At 51.5% G+C, this 20737-nt stretch overlaps 1 protein-coding gene across 6 annotated transcripts in view; it reads right to left on the minus strand.

The window, feature by feature from the left end:
• FBN3 (fibrillin 3) overlaps positions 1-20737 on the minus strand; it is a 69791-nt gene that overhangs the window by 24544 nt on the left and 24510 nt on the right. For all 6 annotated transcript variants that reach the window (XR_009600637.1, XR_006059860.2, XM_042250026.2 and 3 more), the window contains 16 exons: positions 19943-20068; positions 18348-18473; positions 17829-17951; positions 17549-17674; positions 16422-16547; positions 14727-14849; positions 14413-14535; positions 13599-13724; positions 13355-13477; positions 12387-12509; positions 11930-12091; positions 10905-10973; positions 9921-10046; positions 5878-6003; positions 5361-5510; positions 2761-2832 (listed from right to left, as the gene is read on the minus strand). Coding sequence is in view for 4 of the 6 variants with exons in the window: in XM_042250026.2 (XP_042105960.1) it covers positions 2761-2832; positions 5361-5510; positions 5878-6003; positions 9921-10046; positions 10905-10973; positions 11930-12091; positions 12387-12509; positions 13355-13477; positions 13599-13724; positions 14413-14535; positions 14727-14849; positions 16422-16547; positions 17549-17674; positions 17829-17951; positions 18348-18473; positions 19943-20068 (1950 nt within the window). In the remaining 2 variants the exon portion in view is untranslated. The remainder of the gene's footprint in view (positions 1-2760; positions 2833-5360; positions 5511-5877; positions 6004-9920; positions 10047-10904; positions 10974-11929; positions 12092-12386; positions 12510-13354; positions 13478-13598; positions 13725-14412; positions 14536-14726; positions 14850-16421; positions 16548-17548; positions 17675-17828; positions 17952-18347; positions 18474-19942; positions 20069-20737) is intronic.

A 20737-nucleotide genomic window follows, 5' to 3' on the forward strand; every position in this document is an offset into this window, starting at 1 on the left:
AACGTCCAGAACAGACACATCCAAAGAGACAGAAAGCAGACTAGTGGTTGCTGGGGGGCTGGGGGAAGAGAGAATGAGGAATGATTGTTTATAGGGACGGAGTTTCTTTTGGTGTGATGGAATGCTCTAAACTTGAAGTGATGGAGCACAACTCTGAGTTTTCCCTTTGACCACACCTCATAGCGTGTGGAACTTTCTAGAATAGGGATCAAACCCATGCCCCCTGCAGTGGAAGAACAGAGCCTTGATCCCTGGACCACCAAGGAAGCCCCTGAAGTGTGCACTTTTGATGGGTGAAGTGTATGGTGCATGAATTATATCTCAGGAGAGCTGTTTTATTTATATGAGATCCTGGAATCTGCCTAAGTGTCCATCCACGGGGAACTGACTTATGACCTGGGATGTGTCCACACTTGGAATACTACAAAGCAGGACATAGAAGGAAGCAGTCCTGTGTGTAGTAGCCTGGCTGGTTCTTCACAATTCTCTTCTGGGGGAAAAAAGCAAGTTTTTTTTTTTTTTAATTATTATTGTCCTATAGACAATACGTGAGAAAGCATAGGATTTATGGCCAACTCCCAGAAAACAATGCCATACATTTTCAATGGGGGGAACCTCAATATGTGTTTAAATGCATGAAGAAGGCACTAGAAAGAAGTACTCCAGGCATAAAGCATGAGTTATATCTCAATAAAGCTGTTTATAAAGAAGAACCTGGAATCAGCCTAAGTGTCCACCCATGGGGGACTGATTTACGACCTTGGACCCTTGGGAGAGGGGGAAAGAGACTGAGATTTGAAGGGGCGGCTGGAAGAGAATCAGATCTCATCTGCTCTGTTCCAGTTGTTGAAAGTAAGGAGAGGGACTTCCCTGGTGGTCCAGGGGCTAAGACTCCAAGCTCCCAGTCTATCCCTGGTCAGGGAATGCATCTCGCACTCTGCAACAAAGATCGAAGATCCTGCGTGCCACAACTAAGACCCAGTGCAGCCAAATTAATTAATTAATTTTTTAAAAAAAGAAATAAGGAGAATACATCCATGGGATGAAGACACCTGAAAATAGGCTCATCAATTAAATACCGCACAGCTGAAATTTGGCATTCAGGTACAAGATCTCATTTAACTTTCATTGTACAAGACCTCATTTAACTTTGATCCATGCTGCAACATGGGTAAATCTTGGGAATATTATGCTGAGTGAAATAAGCCAGACAGATAATAAAAGGACTCTTGAGAGTCCTGTGGATTGCAAGGAGATCAAACCAGTCAATCTTGAAGGAAGTTCAGTTCAGTTCAGTCGCTGAGTCGTGTCCAACTGTTTGCGACCCCATGGACTGCAGCACGCCAGGCTTCCCTGTCCATCACCAACTCCCAGAGCCAACTCAAACTCATGTCCATCGAGTCAGTAATGCCATCCAACCATCTCATCCTCTGTCATCCCCTTCTCCTCCCTCCTTCAATCTTTCCCAGCATCAGGGTCTTTTCCAATGACTCAGTTCTTCTTATCAGGTGGCCAAAGTATTGGAGTTGCAGCTTCAGCATCAGTCCTTCCAGTGAATATTCAGGACTGATTTTCATGGCAAATAGAGGGGGAAACAATGGAAACAGTGACAGACTTTATTTTCTTCGGCTCCAAAATCACTGCAGATGGTGACTGCAGCCATGAAATTAAGACGCTTCCTCCTTGGAAGATAAGCTATGAGACAGCATATTAAAAAGCAAGACATTACTTTGCCAACAAAGGTCCATCTAGTCAAAGCTATGGTTTTTCCAGTAGTCATGTACGGATGTGAGAGTTGGACTATAAAGAAAACTGAGCGCCAAAGAATTGATGCTTTCAAACTGTGGTGTTGGAGAAGACTCTTGAGAGTCTCTTGAACTGCAAGGAGATCCAACCAGTCAATCCTAAAGGAAATCCTGAAGGAAATCAACCCTGAAGATTCAATGGAAGGACTGATGCTGAAGCTGAAGCTGCAATACTTTGGCCACCTGATGCAAAGAGCCGACTCATTGGAAAATACTCTGAGGCTGGGAAAAATTGAAGGCAGGAGGAGATGGGGCAACAGAGTATGAGGTGGTTGGATAGTATGACCAACTCAATGGACATGAGTTTGAGCAAACTCTAGGAGACAGCGGAGGACAGGGAAGCCTGGCGTGCTGCAGTCCTTGGGGTAGCAAAGAATTGGACCCAACTTAGTGACTAAACAACAACAGTAAACAAAAAGGACAAATACTGTATGATTCTGTTTCTGTGAGGGAAAATTGATGGAGACCACAGTTCTCCATAAATTGTGGACCTCTACCACAGTTTGAAGGTAGAATGGGGGTTCCCAGGAGCTGGGGGAAGGGGTGGGGAGTCAATGTTTCATGGGAACAGAGTTTCAGTAGGGGAAGATGACAAAGTTCTGGAGATGAATGGTGGGGATGGTTGCACGGTGGTGTGAATCTATTTAATGTTATGAATTGGACACTTAAAAATGGTTAAAATGGCCAATTTTCTGTTATGGGTATTTTAACAGAATTTTAAAAAATGAACAATTTACTAAAAATATTCTCTGCCTTAAAAAAAAAAAAAAAGGAGCAGGATTGAGGGGCAGGATTCCTGGCCCAGGGAAACAGGAGAGCGAGGGTGCGGGGTAGAGGAGAATGGAAGGGAAAGTGTTGTGGGGGAGGGGAAGAGAGGGGGCAGGGCTCAGGGCACAGAGTGACCGGGGGCTCCAGGCGGTGGCAGCAGGGAGAAGAGGGCACGGAGGTCACTCACCAAGGGGCTTCCCTGTGTGGATGTCGATGACGAACCCGGGAACCTGGTTTCCACACAGGATCTGGTAATCCACTGTGCAAAGGAAAACAGGGGAGTGGGGGCTGGGGCTGCAGCCCTGCTAGGAGGACCCCTCCTCTTGTCTCTGATCACCTGGTCCATCCCTGTAGCCTGGTGCTCACCTGGCCTCTGATAACTCCCTCCACCCTGACCAGCACTGGGAGGGTTACAGGCCCCTGTGCCGTGTGATCTTCCAACATACAGGCACATCTCTTCTTTCTGTGAGTGCCACCAGCCACGCCCTACCATCCTCACCATAAAAAGCAGACTCTACAGTCCAGACCTCCAGACCTTCCTCTCTCCCCAAGTCCCACCTTCCTGCTAACAGGAACTCCTGCCCTCCTGTTACCCTGATTTCATTACACATCTGGATATTCCTGCTCTGTTACGCTACCACAACTTTGCCTATACTGTTCCCTTTGCTGTTGCCTAGCACAGTCTGCTTCAGCCTTGAGGACTCCAGGGCAGCTCCTCACTGTGGCCATGGACTGAGGATGATACTATCCTTTGGCTCCCCGGGGCAAATCGTTGTTGCTATTGTTGTTCAGTTGCTAAGTCACGTCCAACTCTTTGCAGCCCCCTGAACTGCAGCCCACCAGGCTCCTCTGTCCATAGGGTTTCCCAGGCGAGAATACTGGAGTAGGTTGCCATTTCCTCCTTCATGGGATCTTCCCAACCCAGGGATTGAACCCATGTCTCCTGCATTGGCAGGTGGATTCTTTACCACTGAGTCAGCTAGGAAGTCCCCTGGGCAATTCACACTCTAATTATATCCCACTGCGGACACCAAGATTTTGCTTACCTGACCTCAGTCCCCAGGTGGGTGGGTGTCCCTGGACTTACCTGACAGACATGATCAGGCATTAGGTTGGTGCCCCCTGTCCCCAGGTCCCTGCCCTGCCCCTCACTCACTCTTTTGCCTGCATCATGATGAGAACATAATGGCCACTGAGGCTAGTCTGGACTTCTGCCTCATCGATATTCGACCTGCAGCTCAGATTCAGGCGCACACAATTCAGGCAGGTACCCGAGTCCCACCACATAATCTCTGAGTGAGGTTTGATCTCTCTTGACGATCTCATGACCAGACTTGGCTGTCTGCAGTTTCCTCCCAGACTGCCCAGCTTGGGTCTACCATATTTTTATTTTCTAGATCTCAGAACAGGGTCTGGCGCCCAGAGATACCCAACAATGATCCCCCCCGACTCCATCGTGCTGGGTTGAACAATGACCCTCCCACCCCCAAAGCTCCTGTCCACCCAGTCTTTCTGGGACCCTTTTTGGAAATAGGATCTTTGCAGATTTAATCAAGTTGAGGTGATCCTAGATCAGGGTAGCTTTAATGCAATGATGGGGCTTCCCTGGTAGCTCAGATGGTAAAGAATCTGCCTGCAATGCAGGAGATGTGGGTTCAGTCCCTGGGTCAAGAAGACCCCCTGGAGAAGGGAGTGGCTACCCATTCCAGTATTCTTGACTAGAGAATCCCATGGACAGAGGAGTCTGGTGGGCTACAGAGCAACTCTTGTGTCTCTTCTTATAAGGGCACTAATCCCATTTAGAGGGCTCCATCCACATGACCTAATTAACTCCCAAAGGCTCCATCTCCAAACACTATTATTACACTGGGAGTTAGGGTTTCAACATATGAAATCTGGGATGAAGGACACAAGCATTCATTCCATAGCATTAATACGCTTGTCAAACCAGTCAATCCTAAAGGAAATCAACCATGAATATTCATTGGAATGACTGATGCTGAAGCTCCAATACTTTGGCCACCTGATGCAAAGAGCCAACTCGCTGGAAAAGACCCTGATGCTGGGATAGATTGAGGGCAGGAGGAGAAGGGGGTGACAGAGGATGAGATGGTTGGATGGCATCACTGACTCAGTGGACGAGTTTGGGCAAACTCTGGGAGATAGTGGAGGACAGGGGAGGCTGGCACGCTGCAGCTTATGGGGTTGCAGAGTCAGACATGATTGAGAGACTGGACAACAATACAGTTTAATCTTCAGCTGGTGGGCACTCCATTCCTGCAGCTCTTTCTGATGCCCAGCTGGCTGATAGATTTTTTAAATAGAGCTCACCCCCACTGCTCAGTCCTTCTTTTAGGGTTTTTCTCCTGCTGTCCCCTGCCTGGAACACCCTTCTTCATCCCAATCGACATTTCTGTAATCCTTTCCAGAGCTTCTGTGAGCTCTCTACTTTCCCAGTTCATGGGGCCCTGGTGTCTCTGACCACTTCTGTTTTTTGCTCTTGGCCCCACGCACTCACTGACACCACCCCGCCCCACCCCCAGATAATCTGTGAGTCTTCAAGGTCCTTTAACCCAGATGAAAGCCTCACTGATCCACCCTGAATTCCAAAAGTCTGCAAAATCAGAATGTATTGATTTTCCCCAAACACTGATCGGGATGGAATTTCAACTCTTTGGCTCTAATCAAAACAACAGACTCATCCAGGAGTCCTAAGTGCAGCAGGCTGCCTTAAACACTGCACTGAAAAGGGCCAGACTGGAAAGAAGGCGGGGGAGGGGCACTCACGACTGGCGGGGGTCGGGCAGGCCTCACAGGGTCTATTCCAGGCCTGGCCGATGTTGTAGGAACAGCAGCACATCTTCCGGGTCACGTTAAAGGCCAGCTCATTCCGACACGTGCTGTTGTAATGCCGGAAACAGACGCTCTTCCTCATGTCTGCAGTTGGGTTGGGGAGAAGGATGTAGGTTAGAGACACCAGAGGAAGACAGCCAGAGAGGCATTTCATAAATCCATTTGAAAACTACTGGCTTGACTTCTCTGAGGCAACACACAGGAGAGTGCCATTCACATGTTGACCTTTCTTGGGCAGTGCACAACCTGGACAACCATTCATGGCAGCCCTGAGCCCTGCAGCCTTGTTCACTGCTACATAGCAGCATTTCAAATACACTCACCCTTCATCTCTCCCCTAACAAACATGCCTCTCCACACTCTTCCAAGGGTTAGAGACTTCCAGAAGCCCCTCCCATATGCTAGCGCTTTTTTCACAACTACTGGTCTCTCTCATCATCACACTTCATACCCATGCAGTTATTGCCACCGTTGACTTGCAGGTATTCCATAGGGCAGACACAAGTGTAGTTCCCCAGAGTGTTGTAGCAGGTTCCAGGGCCACAGATGCCTGAGTGTGCAGAGCATTCGTCGATGTCTGCAAGGGAGGGAGGAATTGTCTGTATCCAGGAATCATCTGGATAACTCCCCACCACAAGTCTGCCAGAACAACTTTACTATGTGCTTGAGTCTAGTTTCAGGATTAGCTTCAAATGCACAGATACCTTAGTGATGTGGAAAGACACAGCATGGTGTTAGGTGGGGAAAACAGTTTACTATGATCCCTGCTCTATTAAGAAAAAAGAAAAAATATGACCTGAGCTTACAAATGAATGATATTATCATCAAGAGTGGGGCAATCCCGTGCTTCCCAGTGTGATGCAATAGGAAGCAAGAGTCCTTCGAATAAAATATTCTTGAAAGAAAAAAGTTGATTCTCAATCAGATCAACCCCCTAGTCCAGGAGGCAGCAAACTTTTTCTGCAAAGCAAGTTGCTGCTTAGTTGCTTAGTCGTGTCTGATCCTTTTGTGATCCCGTGGAATGTAGCCCACCAGGCTCCTCTGTCCATGGGATTCTCCAGGCAAGAATACTGGAGTGGGTTGCCTTTCCTTCTCCAGGGGATCTTCTTAACCTAGGGATCAAACCCATGTCTCTTCCGTCTCCTGAATTGCAGGCAGATTCTTTACCGCTAGGCCACCAGGGCTTTTTTTTTTTTTTGTATTGTCAGGCAACAATGGTCTCTGATGAGCTTTTCACACTGCCATCAGAGCAGGTAGACAGCCACAGACAATGAGTAAACAAATTAGCATGCTCTGCTCTAATAAAACTTGATTTATGGCCACTGAAATGTGAGTTTCACGTCATTTTCACGTGGCTCAAAATAGTTTTCTTCTTCTGAGTTTTTCCCGATAATTTTTAAAAATGTAAAAAGCATTCTTAATGGGCTACACAAAAACAAGTAGTAGTTTATTTCACTAGGAGTGACATTTCCAAAAATGGCAGAGTAGGGAATGTTGAAGTTCTATTCCTCCACAAAAAGCAACTACGGAGCTGGGCAAAAACTGACAAAATTAACTTTTGACGAACTCTGGGACCCAGTCAAAAACTTACAAAACCAGGGAACCTGACATATAGGATATACTAAAGAATCCACAGAATGAAAACTGTCATTCCACCTGCAAAAGAATGAAGTTGGATCCTACCTCACACCATACACAAAAATTAACTCAAAATACACAGAAGACCTAAACAGGGGAGCTAACACATAAAACCCTTGAAAGAAAACACAGAGGTAAACCTTAAAGAGCTTGTATTTAGCAACAGGTTCTTAGATATGACACCAAAAGCACAAACCCAAAAGCAAACAAAAAAAACCCAGATGAGCTGGATTTCCTAAAAATTTAAACCTATTGTGCATCAATGACACTATCAAGAAAGTAAAACACAACCCACAGAATGGGAGAATCTCTGCAAATCACATAGGCGATGGGAGTCTTGTCCAGCATATATAAAGAACTCTTACAACTCAACAACAAAAAGACAAACAACCCAATTCTTAAATGGGCAAAAGACCTGAAAGGACATTTTTTCCAAAGAAGATATACAAATGGCCAATAAGCACACGAAAAGGTATTCAACTTCATTAGTCACTGCTGCTGCTGCTAAGTTGCTTCAGTCTTGTCCGACCCTGTGCGACCCCACAGATGGCAGCCCGCCAGGCTCCCCTGTCCCTGGGATTCTCCAGGCAAGAACACTGGAGTGGGCTGCCATTTCCTTCTCCAATGCATGAAAGTGAAAAGTGAAAGTGAAGTTGCTCAGTCGTGTCCAACTCTTAGCAACCACATGGACTGCAGCCTACCAGGCCCCTCTGTCCACAGGATTTTCCGGGCAAGAGTACTGGAGTGGGGTGCCCTCGCCTTCTCCAAACACATATCCTACTTCTACCCATTTCCCTTATTTTCTACAGAACCGGTCTAATTGTAAAACAGCATTATACTTAAGAGACCCTCCAACTGGCCACCGTTCATTAGGGAAACACAAATCAAAACCATGAGATACCACTTCACACCCACTAGGATAATATTACTTTAAATGATGGAAAATAGCAAGTGTTGATAACAAATGTGGAGAAACTGGAACCCTCGTATGTTGCCGGTGAAAATGCAAAATGGTGCGGCTGCTGTGGAAAACAGTCTGGCAGTTCCTCAAAAAAGTCAAACACAGAATCACCATGTGACTTAGTGATTCTAGGAGTTAGATAAAATTCTCAACAAGGACTGGTTATAGAATTTGCCCAGTGCAAATGAAAACCCTTGTTTAAAGTATGTGAAGAATTTCAAGATGGCAACAGCAGAGCATTAAGTGGAGAGGGCTGGGGAGTGGGGGCTTCAGAGTAGAGGGCCCTTGAGCCTGAAAGCTGGAAAGTACTCCAACACTGCAGCCCTCAAGGGCACGAACTGACCCTGCAAGGCTCCATAGCCAAGGCCAACATTCAGGTTGAAATCTTCCTACCCTGTGATAGTTAAAAAATGCAGCACACTGCCATATGTGATGACAGAAGTTTTCCCTTTTTCTTTTGATAGTCTATGGGGTAGGGGAAGCAGGGAGGGATAAAATATTTTTCAAGCATTTTGGGTTCTGATTCTGGTTTGCCGGCTCCCACCTACACATACAAAGGGGCTTTTGAGCTTAGATCTCTCCCAGCCTTCACCATTTCCTTGAGTCTCTAAAGCGTGAGAAAACTCTTAAGTGTCCCTTGGACAGCAAGGAGACCAAACCAGTCAGTCCTAAAGGAAATCAACCCTGAATATTCATTGGAAGGACTGATGCTGAAGCTCCAATACTTTGGCCACATGATGCAAAGAGCTGACTCATTGGAAAAGACCCTAATGCTGGAAAAGACTGAGGGCAGGAGGACAAGGGGGCAACAGAGGATGAGATGATTGGATGGCATCACTGACTCAATAGTCATGAGTTTGAGCAAACTCTGGGAGATAGAGAAGGACAGGGGAAGCCTGGCGTGCAGCAGTCCATGGGGTTGCAAAGAGTGGGACATGACTGAGTGACTGAACAGCAACTAAAGCGTGCTGCTCAGAGCAGACAGCTTGCTGCCCTAGTGTGCTGATGCTGGTGTCTGTTCGCATGCAGGTGCTCAGTTAATATTGCTGAAAAGAAAAAAAGGAATGGGTTGGTGGACAGATGGATGGATGAAGGAAGGAATTTGATACATTGTATCAAAATAGCTCAGGCTCAAGGATCACTTACTAGCTGGTTTTGTGGCTCAGACAGTAAAGAATCCACCTACAATGCAGGAGACTGGGTTTGATCCCTGGGTCAGGAAGATCCCCTGGAGAAGGGAATAGTAACTCATTCCAGTATTCTTGCCTGGAGAATCCCATGGACAGAGGAGACTGGTGGGCTGTAGTTGCTAAGTCGGACATGACTGAATGACTAACACTTTCACCACTCAAGTGACTCAATTAACTCCCTTAGTTTCTGCATCTGAAAAATGGGGTCATAATGGGAACATCTCCCCCATGAGGCTGTTTTGGTAAATGAACGAACAGCAAACGCTCATCTCCATGGTGACACAGAATCACAGACACCAGTTAACTGCTGGTTGTCACAAAGATGCAGGAGAGGACCGTAACAGGCAAGTGAAGGGGATGCTTAAAGGAAAGATGTGACTGCTCTTTAGGGGTCTTTTTCCTTCCTCTCTTAGCTCTGGGCCTTGGTCAGCTTTTGCCCTGAGGAAGGGCATGGCTGCTGCGATAAAGCCAGATATTTCTGAGTGGGAAGGAGGCTGGAGGTCAGGCAATGGGGAGATGGGGAAGAAGCAGTGGAGCAGAGCGTAGATTGGGGCATTCCAAGGAAGCCTTTGCAGCCCTTCCAGTGGGCCCTGGGCAGCAAGGCAAGTGAGCAGACTCTGGAGCGGGGCATGTGGGCCCCCAGGCCCTGAAGAAGAGGTGAGGCTGGGCAGAAATGCAGGCAGGGAGGAGAGGGCTCAAGCTCACCCTCGCAGATGCGGGTATCCTCATTGAGGTGGTAGCCGGGTGGGCACTCGCACTGGAAGCTACCGAAGGTGTTGACACAGTTGCCCCCTTGGCACAGCCCTGGCAGCTCCTGGCATTCATCAATGTCTGTCAAGAAGTGAGGAAGCTGTGCTTGCAAGCTACACCCAAGCAGAGTACTTGGGGGACACCCATGCCTTCCCCTGGGACCTCCGGCTTCTTTAAGGACACCCGAGAGCTGTTTGATATTTAGAGGCTGCACCCAGACTCTCCCGGGTCAATGTCACCCTGAATTCATCCTCTTCCCCTTCATTGGATAGTCCATCCTCTCATCCATCCATCTATCCATCACAAAGCTCCCTCTTGGTGGAACTGTCCAATCTCATTATCCACTTTGGACAGAAGAATAGATGGAGGGGTGGGTGGGTAAGTAGGTGGATAGAGATGAAAAGTAGTGGATGAGCGAATAAGCAACAATGCGAATGGACAAGAACATGAGTGTGAATGAATAGTGGGTGAGCAGGTGGATAAATAAATGAAAGGAGGAATGCGTAGATGGATGGATGGATGTGGGGGGACAGATGTATAAATGGGTGGATAAGTGGATATGAAAAGCAGAGAATGGCTCAAATAAGCAAATGGGTCGATGGATGAAAAGAAGGATGACTGGATGGATGGGTGGGTGGGTAGGTGAGTGGATCGATAAACGTACTTACATTTATGTATATATGGATGAATGGATGGAAGGAAGGAAAGAAGAAAGGGTGGATGGATGGATGAGGAATGGATATATGGATGGGTAAATGGGGGATGGATGGATGGGTAGATGGGGACTGGATAGAAGGATGAATCAATAAACCAATAAGTGGAAGAGCTGAGAGGACCTGTCCCCCACCCCAAAGTTGCCCAACTCTGCTCCTCCATGATGGGACATGAGAGGAAGGTCAATTAGTGGGTACATGGATGGATAGTCTACCAGGAACTCACCTTCCAGGATGACAGTGATGGAATTAGGCCGGAAGCCCTCACCCCCTGGGCACAGGGTTCTGTACTCAGCTGCAAGGGAAAGAAGCTCTTGTGAGGGACTGTGGGGTGAGGCATTTGGGCAAGGCTCAGGGGAAGCACAGGAAGGGAGGTCCCCTAAAAAGGGCTCAAGAATGGGTCTGGCATCCTGTTACCATAGAAACTACATCCCTTTACTGCCTCACCCTCTGGGGCCTAGAAATATTGGTACAATTATGGAGGATCTGGTGTCTGTGTGTGTGTGTGTAAACACTTGTTCACATTCAACATGTGAGCAGATGGATTTTGTGGTGGTAGTTGGGGGTAGGGAGGAAGGATTCTTGTGAGCCAAAACCAGACTCTAATGTGACCACAAGTTTCCCCCATGAAAGGAAGATCTTGCATGTACATTACCCTCACACACATATGCCCCGGAATAGGTAGACACATGCCTCCCTGCTCCACACCTGAGGACTTTGCACATGCCGTTCCCACTGTACCACACACCCTTCCCTCTATGCTGCCTGGAAAACTCCTACTCATTCTTCAAAACCTCATTCAAGTCCCTCTCCTGGGAAGCCTTCCCTTACCCTCTTCCTCTCCATGGCTTCCTCTTTGGCCATCACTATGTCTCAAACAGACTCAGAATAGTTCTACTCTCACGAGTCCAGGGACTGTTGGCTTATGGGTGAGGGGCAGCGTGCAGTGGCTGTATCTCATCCTTCTCTAGGTTCCTATGCCCTAGGAATTCTCAGTGTTTGCTGACTGACTGAGCGGGCAAGTAAATGTGATCATACAAAGAATCTGCAGGAAGAGACGGCACAGGAGACTCTGGGGAGAGGTCGAGATGATGAACTGCGGAGAATATGCTGTGACCCAGGCTGAGTCCTTCTCCCTTTCTGGCTCCCAGGGTCCCTCCCTGGGCAGGGATGACCCCCTAAGCCCTCAGGGAGCCTGGACCAGGGCCAGGTCTCCGTCTTCTCCTGCTCCCACTCCACTCAGGGACTCACTGGTGTTGGCCAGCGGGCACAGCTCACAAGGGTTGCCCCAAGCCCGACCCAGGGAGCAACAGCAGGAGGCCCGGGTGACGCCAACCCCGATCTCCGCGCTGCAGGAAGTGCCACCGTCCCCTCGATCCTGTGTGTCCAGGAAACAGTTCCCGACCCGGGTATCTAAACAGGCAGAAAGGGGTGGTTAGCAAGTGGTGGGGGAGAATAGGGTGGGTGTGTCTCTGTGTGTGTGTTTGCACCTCTTTGTATGTGTAACTGTGTATTACTCTATGTATGTCCGTGTGTGCACATGTCTGTGTGCATGTGTGACTTTGTGCATCTGTCAGCCTAGAGCCCAAAGGCTGCACTTCAAAAGACAGGGACGACTGCTCTGGCCAAGGGCCTGTCTATCAGGAGCAGGCGGCCGCATTCAGCATGTGGACCCCAGAACCCCACCTGCAGCAGAGTGCGTCCTTACCCACGCAGCCCACGCCGCTGGGATTCAGCTCAAAATCCTGGGGGCAGTTGCAGAGGTAGCTGCCGGGGGTGTTGACACACAGGCCGTTGATGCAGTTCACAGGATCTGCACATTCATTCACATCTGTGGGGTGGGGGCACCATCAGCGGAGATCCTCCCCTCTCAACTCACTTCCCTCCTGCCTTTTTCCTGGGGAGTCGAATACCTGGCTGCTGGGGGCTGGTGCTAGGGACAAGGCCCCTAGGAAGAAAGCCTGATGGGACAGTAGCCTGTCCCAGGCAACCCCCTGCCTTCCTCTGCTCTTTTCTACTTGGCCTGGAGGTTTGCCTTTGCCAGCAGAGTCCACGAGCTATCATACAAAAACCAATATTGAGAACATGTTTCAAGCTAGGCTGGCAGACTACAACTTGTGGGTCAAATCCGGCCCCCTATCTGTCTGTGTAAATAAAATTTTACTGGTACACAAGCACAGCCATTCATTCACTTATCACCTATGTCTGTTTCTAAGCTACAGGGCAGAGACTGTATGGCCAAAACGGAAAATATTTACTGGCTGGCCCTTCACTGAAAAAGTCTGCTGACCCCCATTTGGGATAGACAGGTGGGAGACCATTCTGATGGTTGGAGTGGAGGGAGCTTGACTTCATTGATTTACAGCGCCCTTTTTTTTCTTTTGGCTGCTTGGCATGCAGGAAGCGAGATCTTAGTTCCCCAACAAGGGATCGAACTTGTGCCCCCTGCAGTGGAAACACAGAATCTTAACCGCTGGACTACTGGGACGTCTCCCTGACTCACTGCATTTACTTGGGGGATGATAAATGATGATGATGATGAAGGCTAATGGGGAGGGGCACTACTGGAGATGGGGTCAGACAAAGACTCCCTCCACTCTGTAGAGGACATGTGAGAAGAGATCTGTGGGAATCAATGGAACAAGCCTGCAACCCCGAGCCCCGCGGACCCCACACCTGTGCAGTTGCCACCACCGCGGTCCAGCTCATAGCCCTCATCGCAGATACAGCGGAACATCCCCGGCAGGTTCTCACAGCTCCCGAACACACAGATGTTCCCGAGCACACACTCATCCACGTCTGAGGAGAAGCGGAGCCCAGGTGAGCACAGCCCGGCCAGAATCCTGCTTCTGCTGCCCCCAGCACCAGCGACTCCAGGGACCCCCTGCTCTGCCCGCACCCAGGCCGCCCCAGACCTCACCCTGGCAGGCATGCTGGTCCTCGGTGGGGCTGAAGCCCATCTCGCACTCGCAGCGGTACCCGCCGGGGACATTGAGGCACTGCCCGTTCTCGCAAAGGGCTACATTCTCTGCACATTCGTCCCTGTCTAAGGGGACCCAGAGGAGGGGGCGGGTGGTCAGCAGGGGAGGACCCACATGGTGGGGACAAGCGGCCCTGATCACTCGAGCCCTTCACTGTCACCCGGAGTTCCAGGGAGCTGGCAAGTAGCCCGGGGGGACTCAGACCCTGACTCAACGGGCAGGTGACTGAGTCAGAGCCAGGGAGAGGACAGGGCACATGGTTGCTCACAGTCTGGGGCGGAGGGCCAATAGGAAGCAAGTATTCCTGTCTCCACACCCAGAAAACTCCACGCATTCAGAGTCCAGAGAAGACTGCCCCTAAGGGACTCAGGGACTTCCCTGGGGGCTCAGATGGTAAAGTGTCTGCCTACAATGTGGGAGACCCAGGTTCAATCCCTGGGTTCGGAAGATCTCCTGGAGAAGGAAATGGCAACCCACTCTAGCATTCTTGCCTGGAAAATCTTATGGACAGAGGAGCCTGGTAGGCTACAGTCCATGGGGTGGCAAAGAGCTGGACACGACTGAGCGACTTCACTTTCACTTACAAGGGACTCAGGGCCTGGCCTCTGGCCCCAAGCGCTGAAGGTACATCCTTTCTGGCATCCACAGAGCAGTGAGTGGATCAGTGTGAGTCGTGGGCACCGTGGAATCCAGCCCCCCTTGGCCATCCTTTCTGGACCCCTCCAGCCCTCCCATCCCACGCCCCGACCTCACCTTCACAGGAGAAGCCATCCCCAGAGAAGCCCAGGCGGCAGGCACAGCGGTAGGAGCCAGGGGCATTGAGGCAGTCAGCTCTCGGGCTGCACCCATGCTCCTTGGAGGCACATTCATCCAGGTCTGCAGGAGACGGAACCCAGGGTCCCCCACGTGTGTGCGTTGGGGGGCTGTGGGGAGGCAGACCCTCCAAATCCCAACCCCGACCCTCCCCCATGGACATGCCTGAGCCCAGCCACCTCTGCCCGGCTGTGGCCTGCCCACTCACCCCACCCACCTCTGCTTCTCTGTCTGGACCTCTGGCCCCCACTTACCATGGCATTCGAAGCCATCTCCAACCCAGCCTGGCTGGCAGCTGCAGCTGAAACTCCCAGGGGTGTTGAGGCAGGAGGCATGACTGTCACAACCGTGTCCCCCAAGCTGACATTCATCTACATCTGAGAGAAGAGGGACCCAGGCATAGGAGGACAGGACCAGGAGATGGGATGGAGGACAGAGGACCCCTCAGAGGCCTGGGCCTAGTAGAAACAGGGCTTTAGGTACAGAGCGGGGAGACTCAGGGCAGGAGCAGAAGGAAAGACCTTCCCTAGGGTCGGACTGGGCCCAGAAATGCCCCCTCACCATTGCAGGAGCTTCCACCCTCACCCAGAGCCCAAAAGGAAAAACCCCCAAACCCAACAGGGCATGACTCCCAGCATGCCCCAGAAATGGTCTGAAATGGCAGCGTGAGAGACTCAGGGTAGACAATAAGAGGAACTGTCCTTGGTTAGGATTCCCGGCTTTCACTAAAGGGCTTGGGTTCAATCCCTGGTTGGGGAACTAATATGGCACAACCAAAAAAAAAGTCACTGTCTTAATGAACACACTCTCCCTCTAAAGCAAGATTTCCTTCTAAACCAGAGTGTCTAACCCTCAGCCAGTTTTGCATCAGCCTTATCATCCCTGCAATGTTCACCAGCCACCTAAGTGAGCTACCGTTCCCTGAAAGTTTTTCCTTTGTGAGAATTTTATTTGGCTGCACCAGGTCTTAGTTGTGGCATGCGAACTGTTAGTTGCAGCATGTGGGATCTAGTGCCCTGACCAGGGATCGAATCTGGGTCCCCTGCACTGGGAGCAAGGACATGGTCTTAGCCACTAGACCACCGGGGAAGTCCTCGCTAAAAGTTTCTTTACACTGTCTCCCATTTTTACTTACATGAATGTACTTTAGAAGAAAAACGTATAACAACGATCTCTAAGAAATCATGGTTTGGATGCTCTGTTTTCTAATGTTTGCTTCTAGTATGCATTGAAATAACGACATAATGATGGCAAATAGAATTATGTTCTCCCCGCCAAGAAAGCATGTTTCAATCCTGACTCTAAGAACCTCTGAATGTGGCCTTTTTTTGGAAACCAAGTCTTTGTAAATGTAACCAAATTAAAATGAGGTCCTCCTGGATTACAGGGGGTCCTAAATGCAATGACCGGTGATCAAGAAGAGGGAAATTTGGACGCAGAGAGAGGAAAGCCCCCTGATGACAGACATGGAGACTGGAGTGATGCGTTCAAGCATCGTGGGCACCACCAGAGGTGAGGAGAGAGGAAAGGGCCAGTTCTCCCTCTGGGCCCCTGAGAAGGAACCAAGCCTTCTGACACCACGATCTCAGACTCTGCCCTCCAGAACTGTTCTGTAGAGAGGAGACATCTGTGGTTCTGAGGCACCAGCTCCGTGGTCATGAATGACTGACATGTTTGAATGTTCATCGCTGTGACACTTAAAACCATCAGGCTTGCACACCCTGGGAACTGCGAAGGGATCCAGAGTTCCCCCCGCACAGCCGTCAAGGGAGCCCCAAGGGGATGTGATCGGATCCTATTTTTGCTTCAGCGTGAGGGCCTACCAGTGGAAATGTGTAAGAATGAGGTCTGGCCTTGCTCTGCCCCAAGGGATGGGGCGGACCCCACGGGCCCTGAGCTGGTCCCTCGGGGGCGCCCCCCTGCGTCTGCTCCACGGACCACCAGCTCACCGAAGCAGCCCATGGCCCCCTTCCTGACGATGTAACCCAGCTGGCAGTGGCAGAAAAAGGAGCCCCTGGTGTTCTCGCAGACGCCATGGAGGCAGATGTGGGGGTTCAGGTCACACTCGTCCACGTCTGTGGGGTGACAGAAGAAGCAACAGGTGAGGGTGTGGCACAGCAGCATGCCTGCGTGCCCTGCCACATGGGTCCCCTGCATCCAGGTTCTTTTTGCCCATCTTCAAGGATAGGGAGCTGCCCTGATTCCACTACTGGTCATAGCTCCCCCACTCCACCCTTGGGCTGCTGCGAGAATTCAGTCAACATTCTATAGTTCATATTCCATGGAACACATCGGACATACATTCCCCAAAAGATTTTACACCAATACCTTAAGAGGATGCTAAGCTAAAGCTAAGGCCTGAAGGCCTTTTCAGAGCCTTTATTGCCAATGTGGATCTGCAAGAGGGGATGGAGGAGGCAGCATTTCCTACTTCTCTTGGTCCCAAGCTCCTTTTGTTCAGTGTTTCCTAAGATTCCTGTGATCTGGAATGCTTAAGCTGCACTGAGCTGGACACATCTCCCTGGGAGGGCTCCATTTTTTGCATCCTCGTACTCTGGCCCCAGCTCTGCCCTGATGGAGTCACCAGTTCACATCTGCTCCCCAGGGCCTGTGCCAACCAGCCCCCACCCGAAGACAGTGACCCTGGCAGAGACGACAGAGACAAGGTCCTGAAGCAGGGCTCAGAGAACACAGCGTCCTTCTGTCTCACACACCTTCCTCTGCAATAAACCCCTCGGTCTATGATGATCTTACAAGGTGACTCCCAAAGCCAGGCACACACCTGGCTGTATGCGCTGGGTACACAGTGGGTGTTTAATAAGTGTATTCAAAAGGACAAGGTTCGGGGGTGGGGGGGGGTGTCTCTGCTGCTGTGAACAAGATCCCACAGGTCTCAGTGTAAGGCCGTGGGGTGCAAGTGCCAGGAGCAGACCACCAAGAAGGAACCCGTATCTCCCCTGCCCACGTGTTCCGGGAACGGGACTAGCGTCTGCGTTGCCCACCTGTCCCCTTGTGGAAGGCCTGGTGGGTGAAGTGAAGCTGCCTCCTCCACCTGTATGTAGTCCCAACTCCTCACCTACACACATCCTCATGTCCAACGTGGCCACAAAGCCGTCATAGCAGAGGCAGCGGTGACCCCCTGGCATGTTGGTGCACTGGCCCCCGTCACAGATGTCCGGATTCTGCTCACATTCGTCCACATCTGGGGGACCAGGGTAGGGGTCGGGCTGCAGGTGGGAAGGGACAGAGGGGGAACCCCAGGGACACTTCTGCGGGGCCAGTGGCCTGGCTAGGGTGTGGCTGGCTTCATCTGGGCCCACATCCCAGGCCGGAGGGAGGGGGCTGCACCCACCCACCTTCACACGCCCTCCCATCGGGCATCAGAGAGTAGCCAGGTCCGCAGCCGCACTGGTAGCTGCCCTTGGTGTTAACACAGTGGACGTGGCAACCACCGTTCCTGGTGCGGCATTCGTCCACATCTGCAGGAGGCAGGAAGAGGCAGGGGGCACCGCCGGAGGTAGGGCAAGGTGAGGTGGGGGGCGTGACGGAGGCGTGGCAAGGCGGGAGGCGGGGCAAGGTGAGGGCGTGGCAGGACGCAGGGTGAGGTGGGGCAAGCTGGGGGCGTGGCAGGAGCGTGGCCGGGCGGGAGGCGGGGCAGAGTGAGGGTGTGGTAAGAGGTAGGACGTCATGGGAGGCGGGGCAAGGTGGAAGTGGGAGGCTGGGCGAGGTGAGGGCCTGGCGGAGGCACTTCAAGCAGGGGGCTGACTGTCGGGGCGGGGGTGGTCAGGGTAGAGGCAGGGGCTCGGACTGAGGCCAGGAGAGACTGCAGTGGCGGCGGGGGCCGAGGCTGGGGCTGGGGGCGGGCGCGGTCTCACCCACGCAGCCTTGGCGGTCAGGTGTGCTCTGGAAGCCGGCATAGCAGGAGCACTGGAAGGCACCGATGACGTTGACACACTGGCCGTGCGGACACAGGCCGTCACTCAGGGAGCACTCGTCCACGTCTACGGGGGAAACAGACGGCTGGCAAGGGCAGCAGGTGGTGGAGGGGCCCCAGCAAAGGACGGGCCTGTGCCCAGCCGCCTTCTGCACAGGGACACGTGCATGCACGGTGATGCACTCACTCTTGCGTCTATGCCCCCACCCCCATGGGTGTGAGTCTACATCTCGCCCTGGTACAAACACGTGCTTGAAGACGTTTCAGTCATATTCGACTTTTTCACCCCATGGGCTGCAGCCCTCCAGGCTCCTCTGTCCATGGGATTCACTGGAGTGGGTTGCCATGCCCTCCTCCAGGGGATCTTCCTGCCCCAGAGATCGAACCTGTGTCTCTTACGTCTCCTGCACTGCAGGTGGATTCTACCGCTGAGCCACTGGGGAAGCCCAGTACAAAAGGGCACCTCACCCTGATCCACACATCCACCCAGGTGCACACTCACAAGACACCCAAAACACACCCCTGATACACACTCACCCTCAGGAGACAGACCCACAACCTGATCCACACAGCCACATGCACACAGCTCACACAGCAGCACACCCTCACACTTATTCGCATGTAAACACAACCACCCTCAGTAGACACACATCTGCACAGCCACATGCACACTCAGACTCACAATCACACCTCACGCCCACTCATAAACACATCTGCACACCTTGCATTGCATGGGACATGCCCTTGCGTCACGTTTTCTTATCCACTCAGGCAGACTCACAAACAACTCTTGTGTGTATGCGTGCTAAGGCGCTTCAGTCGTGTCTGACTCTTTGTGACCCCGTGGACTGTAGCCTGCCAGGCTCCTCCGTCCATGGGATTCTCCAGGCAAGAATACTGGAGTGGGTTGCCATGCCCTCCTCCAGGGGGTCTTCATGACCCAGAGATCAAACCTGCATCTCCTATGTCTCCTGTAGTGCAGGCAGATTCTTAATCGCTGAGCCACTGGGGAAGCCCCAACCCCTGCGTACACACATACAAACACATGCTCAACAGATGCACCTACATGCACACAGCCCCTCCACAAACACACCCACCGGTGTGCGAACACATGCCCACACTTAGACACACACTCTCTCACAAGCTTATGTAGACACACAGATAACCACTTCCATCGCCTTACATAAGAACAATCATCCTTGTGTAGACACTTACACACTCACAGACTCACACAAACACCAATACACACTCACTCTTGGACAGACGCATTCCCAGAAACACACCTGTATGCTCACACAGACACACAAATACACACTCCTTCCATCTCACAACCACACAAGTGACACTTCGCATAGGTGCACAGTGACCCACACTCACACATTCGATTTTCTGTTTTCACACAAAAACACACGCAAATGCGTTCTCCCAATACCCGATGCATGCGACCACTCGTGCACACAAATACACAAGTGTGTACTCAGGGAGATGCACAAACACACATACTCGTATCCTCTCCCTCTTGCGAGCCACGCTCACCTTCGCAGGCAGTGCCCTCAGCCGCCAGCGCATGTCCAGGGGGACACTGGCACTCATAACTCCCATCTGTGTTGGTACAGGTGCCTCCCCGGCACAGCAGCGGGTCCCGGGCACACTCATCCACATCTGGGCATGTGGAGAGAGAGAGGAGGTGTGAGATGCTGACCCAGGTTGGTGTGATGGGGCTCATGGAAGCTCCCCCCTGTTGCCCCCATCCCCCAACCCTGTCGCCCTGGGGTGTGGATGACCGAGGGGAGTCAGAATGGGAGGGAAGCTGGAATTCTCAGAGTTTTCAGGAACACAGGCTGACATTCCTGGAGCTGAAGGAGGCCCTGAGGAATGCCCTCCCCACCCCAGAAGTGACAGGGGGAAGGCAAGGCCCAGCCCCAGCGGGCATCAGTACATGGAACCAGGGGCCTCACCACTCCTCTAACCACTGTCCTCCCACTCCAGCCTCAGGGGCTTCCTCCCATCTCTCATGTCAACCTCAGGGCCTCTGCACACACTGTTCCCCCTTCACCTTCCCTCCTCCCCACAGCAGCTCCTTCCATCCCTCACATCCACCCCAGGGCCTCTGCACATACTGTTCTTCCTCCACACAACTGTTCAGCCCTTCACAATTACTCCCACTCTCTTGGCCCCACAGAATGGGATACATCCCTGGGGTTCTCAGCTCACACTGCACCACAGAGCCCTTTCAAGTGCTTCTGACAGTGGCTGTTTATTCTCTGTTTGTCTAGGGATTTATTTTATCCTCCCTATTAGGTCCTGAGCTCCAAGGAAATGGCCCCCTGT

The sequence above is a fragment of the Ovis aries genome, chromosome 5 (assembly GCF_016772045.2).
Source record: "Ovis aries strain OAR_USU_Benz2616 breed Rambouillet chromosome 5, ARS-UI_Ramb_v3.0, whole genome shotgun sequence".
NCBI classification, from domain to species: Eukaryota; Metazoa; Chordata; class Mammalia; order Artiodactyla; family Bovidae; genus Ovis; species Ovis aries.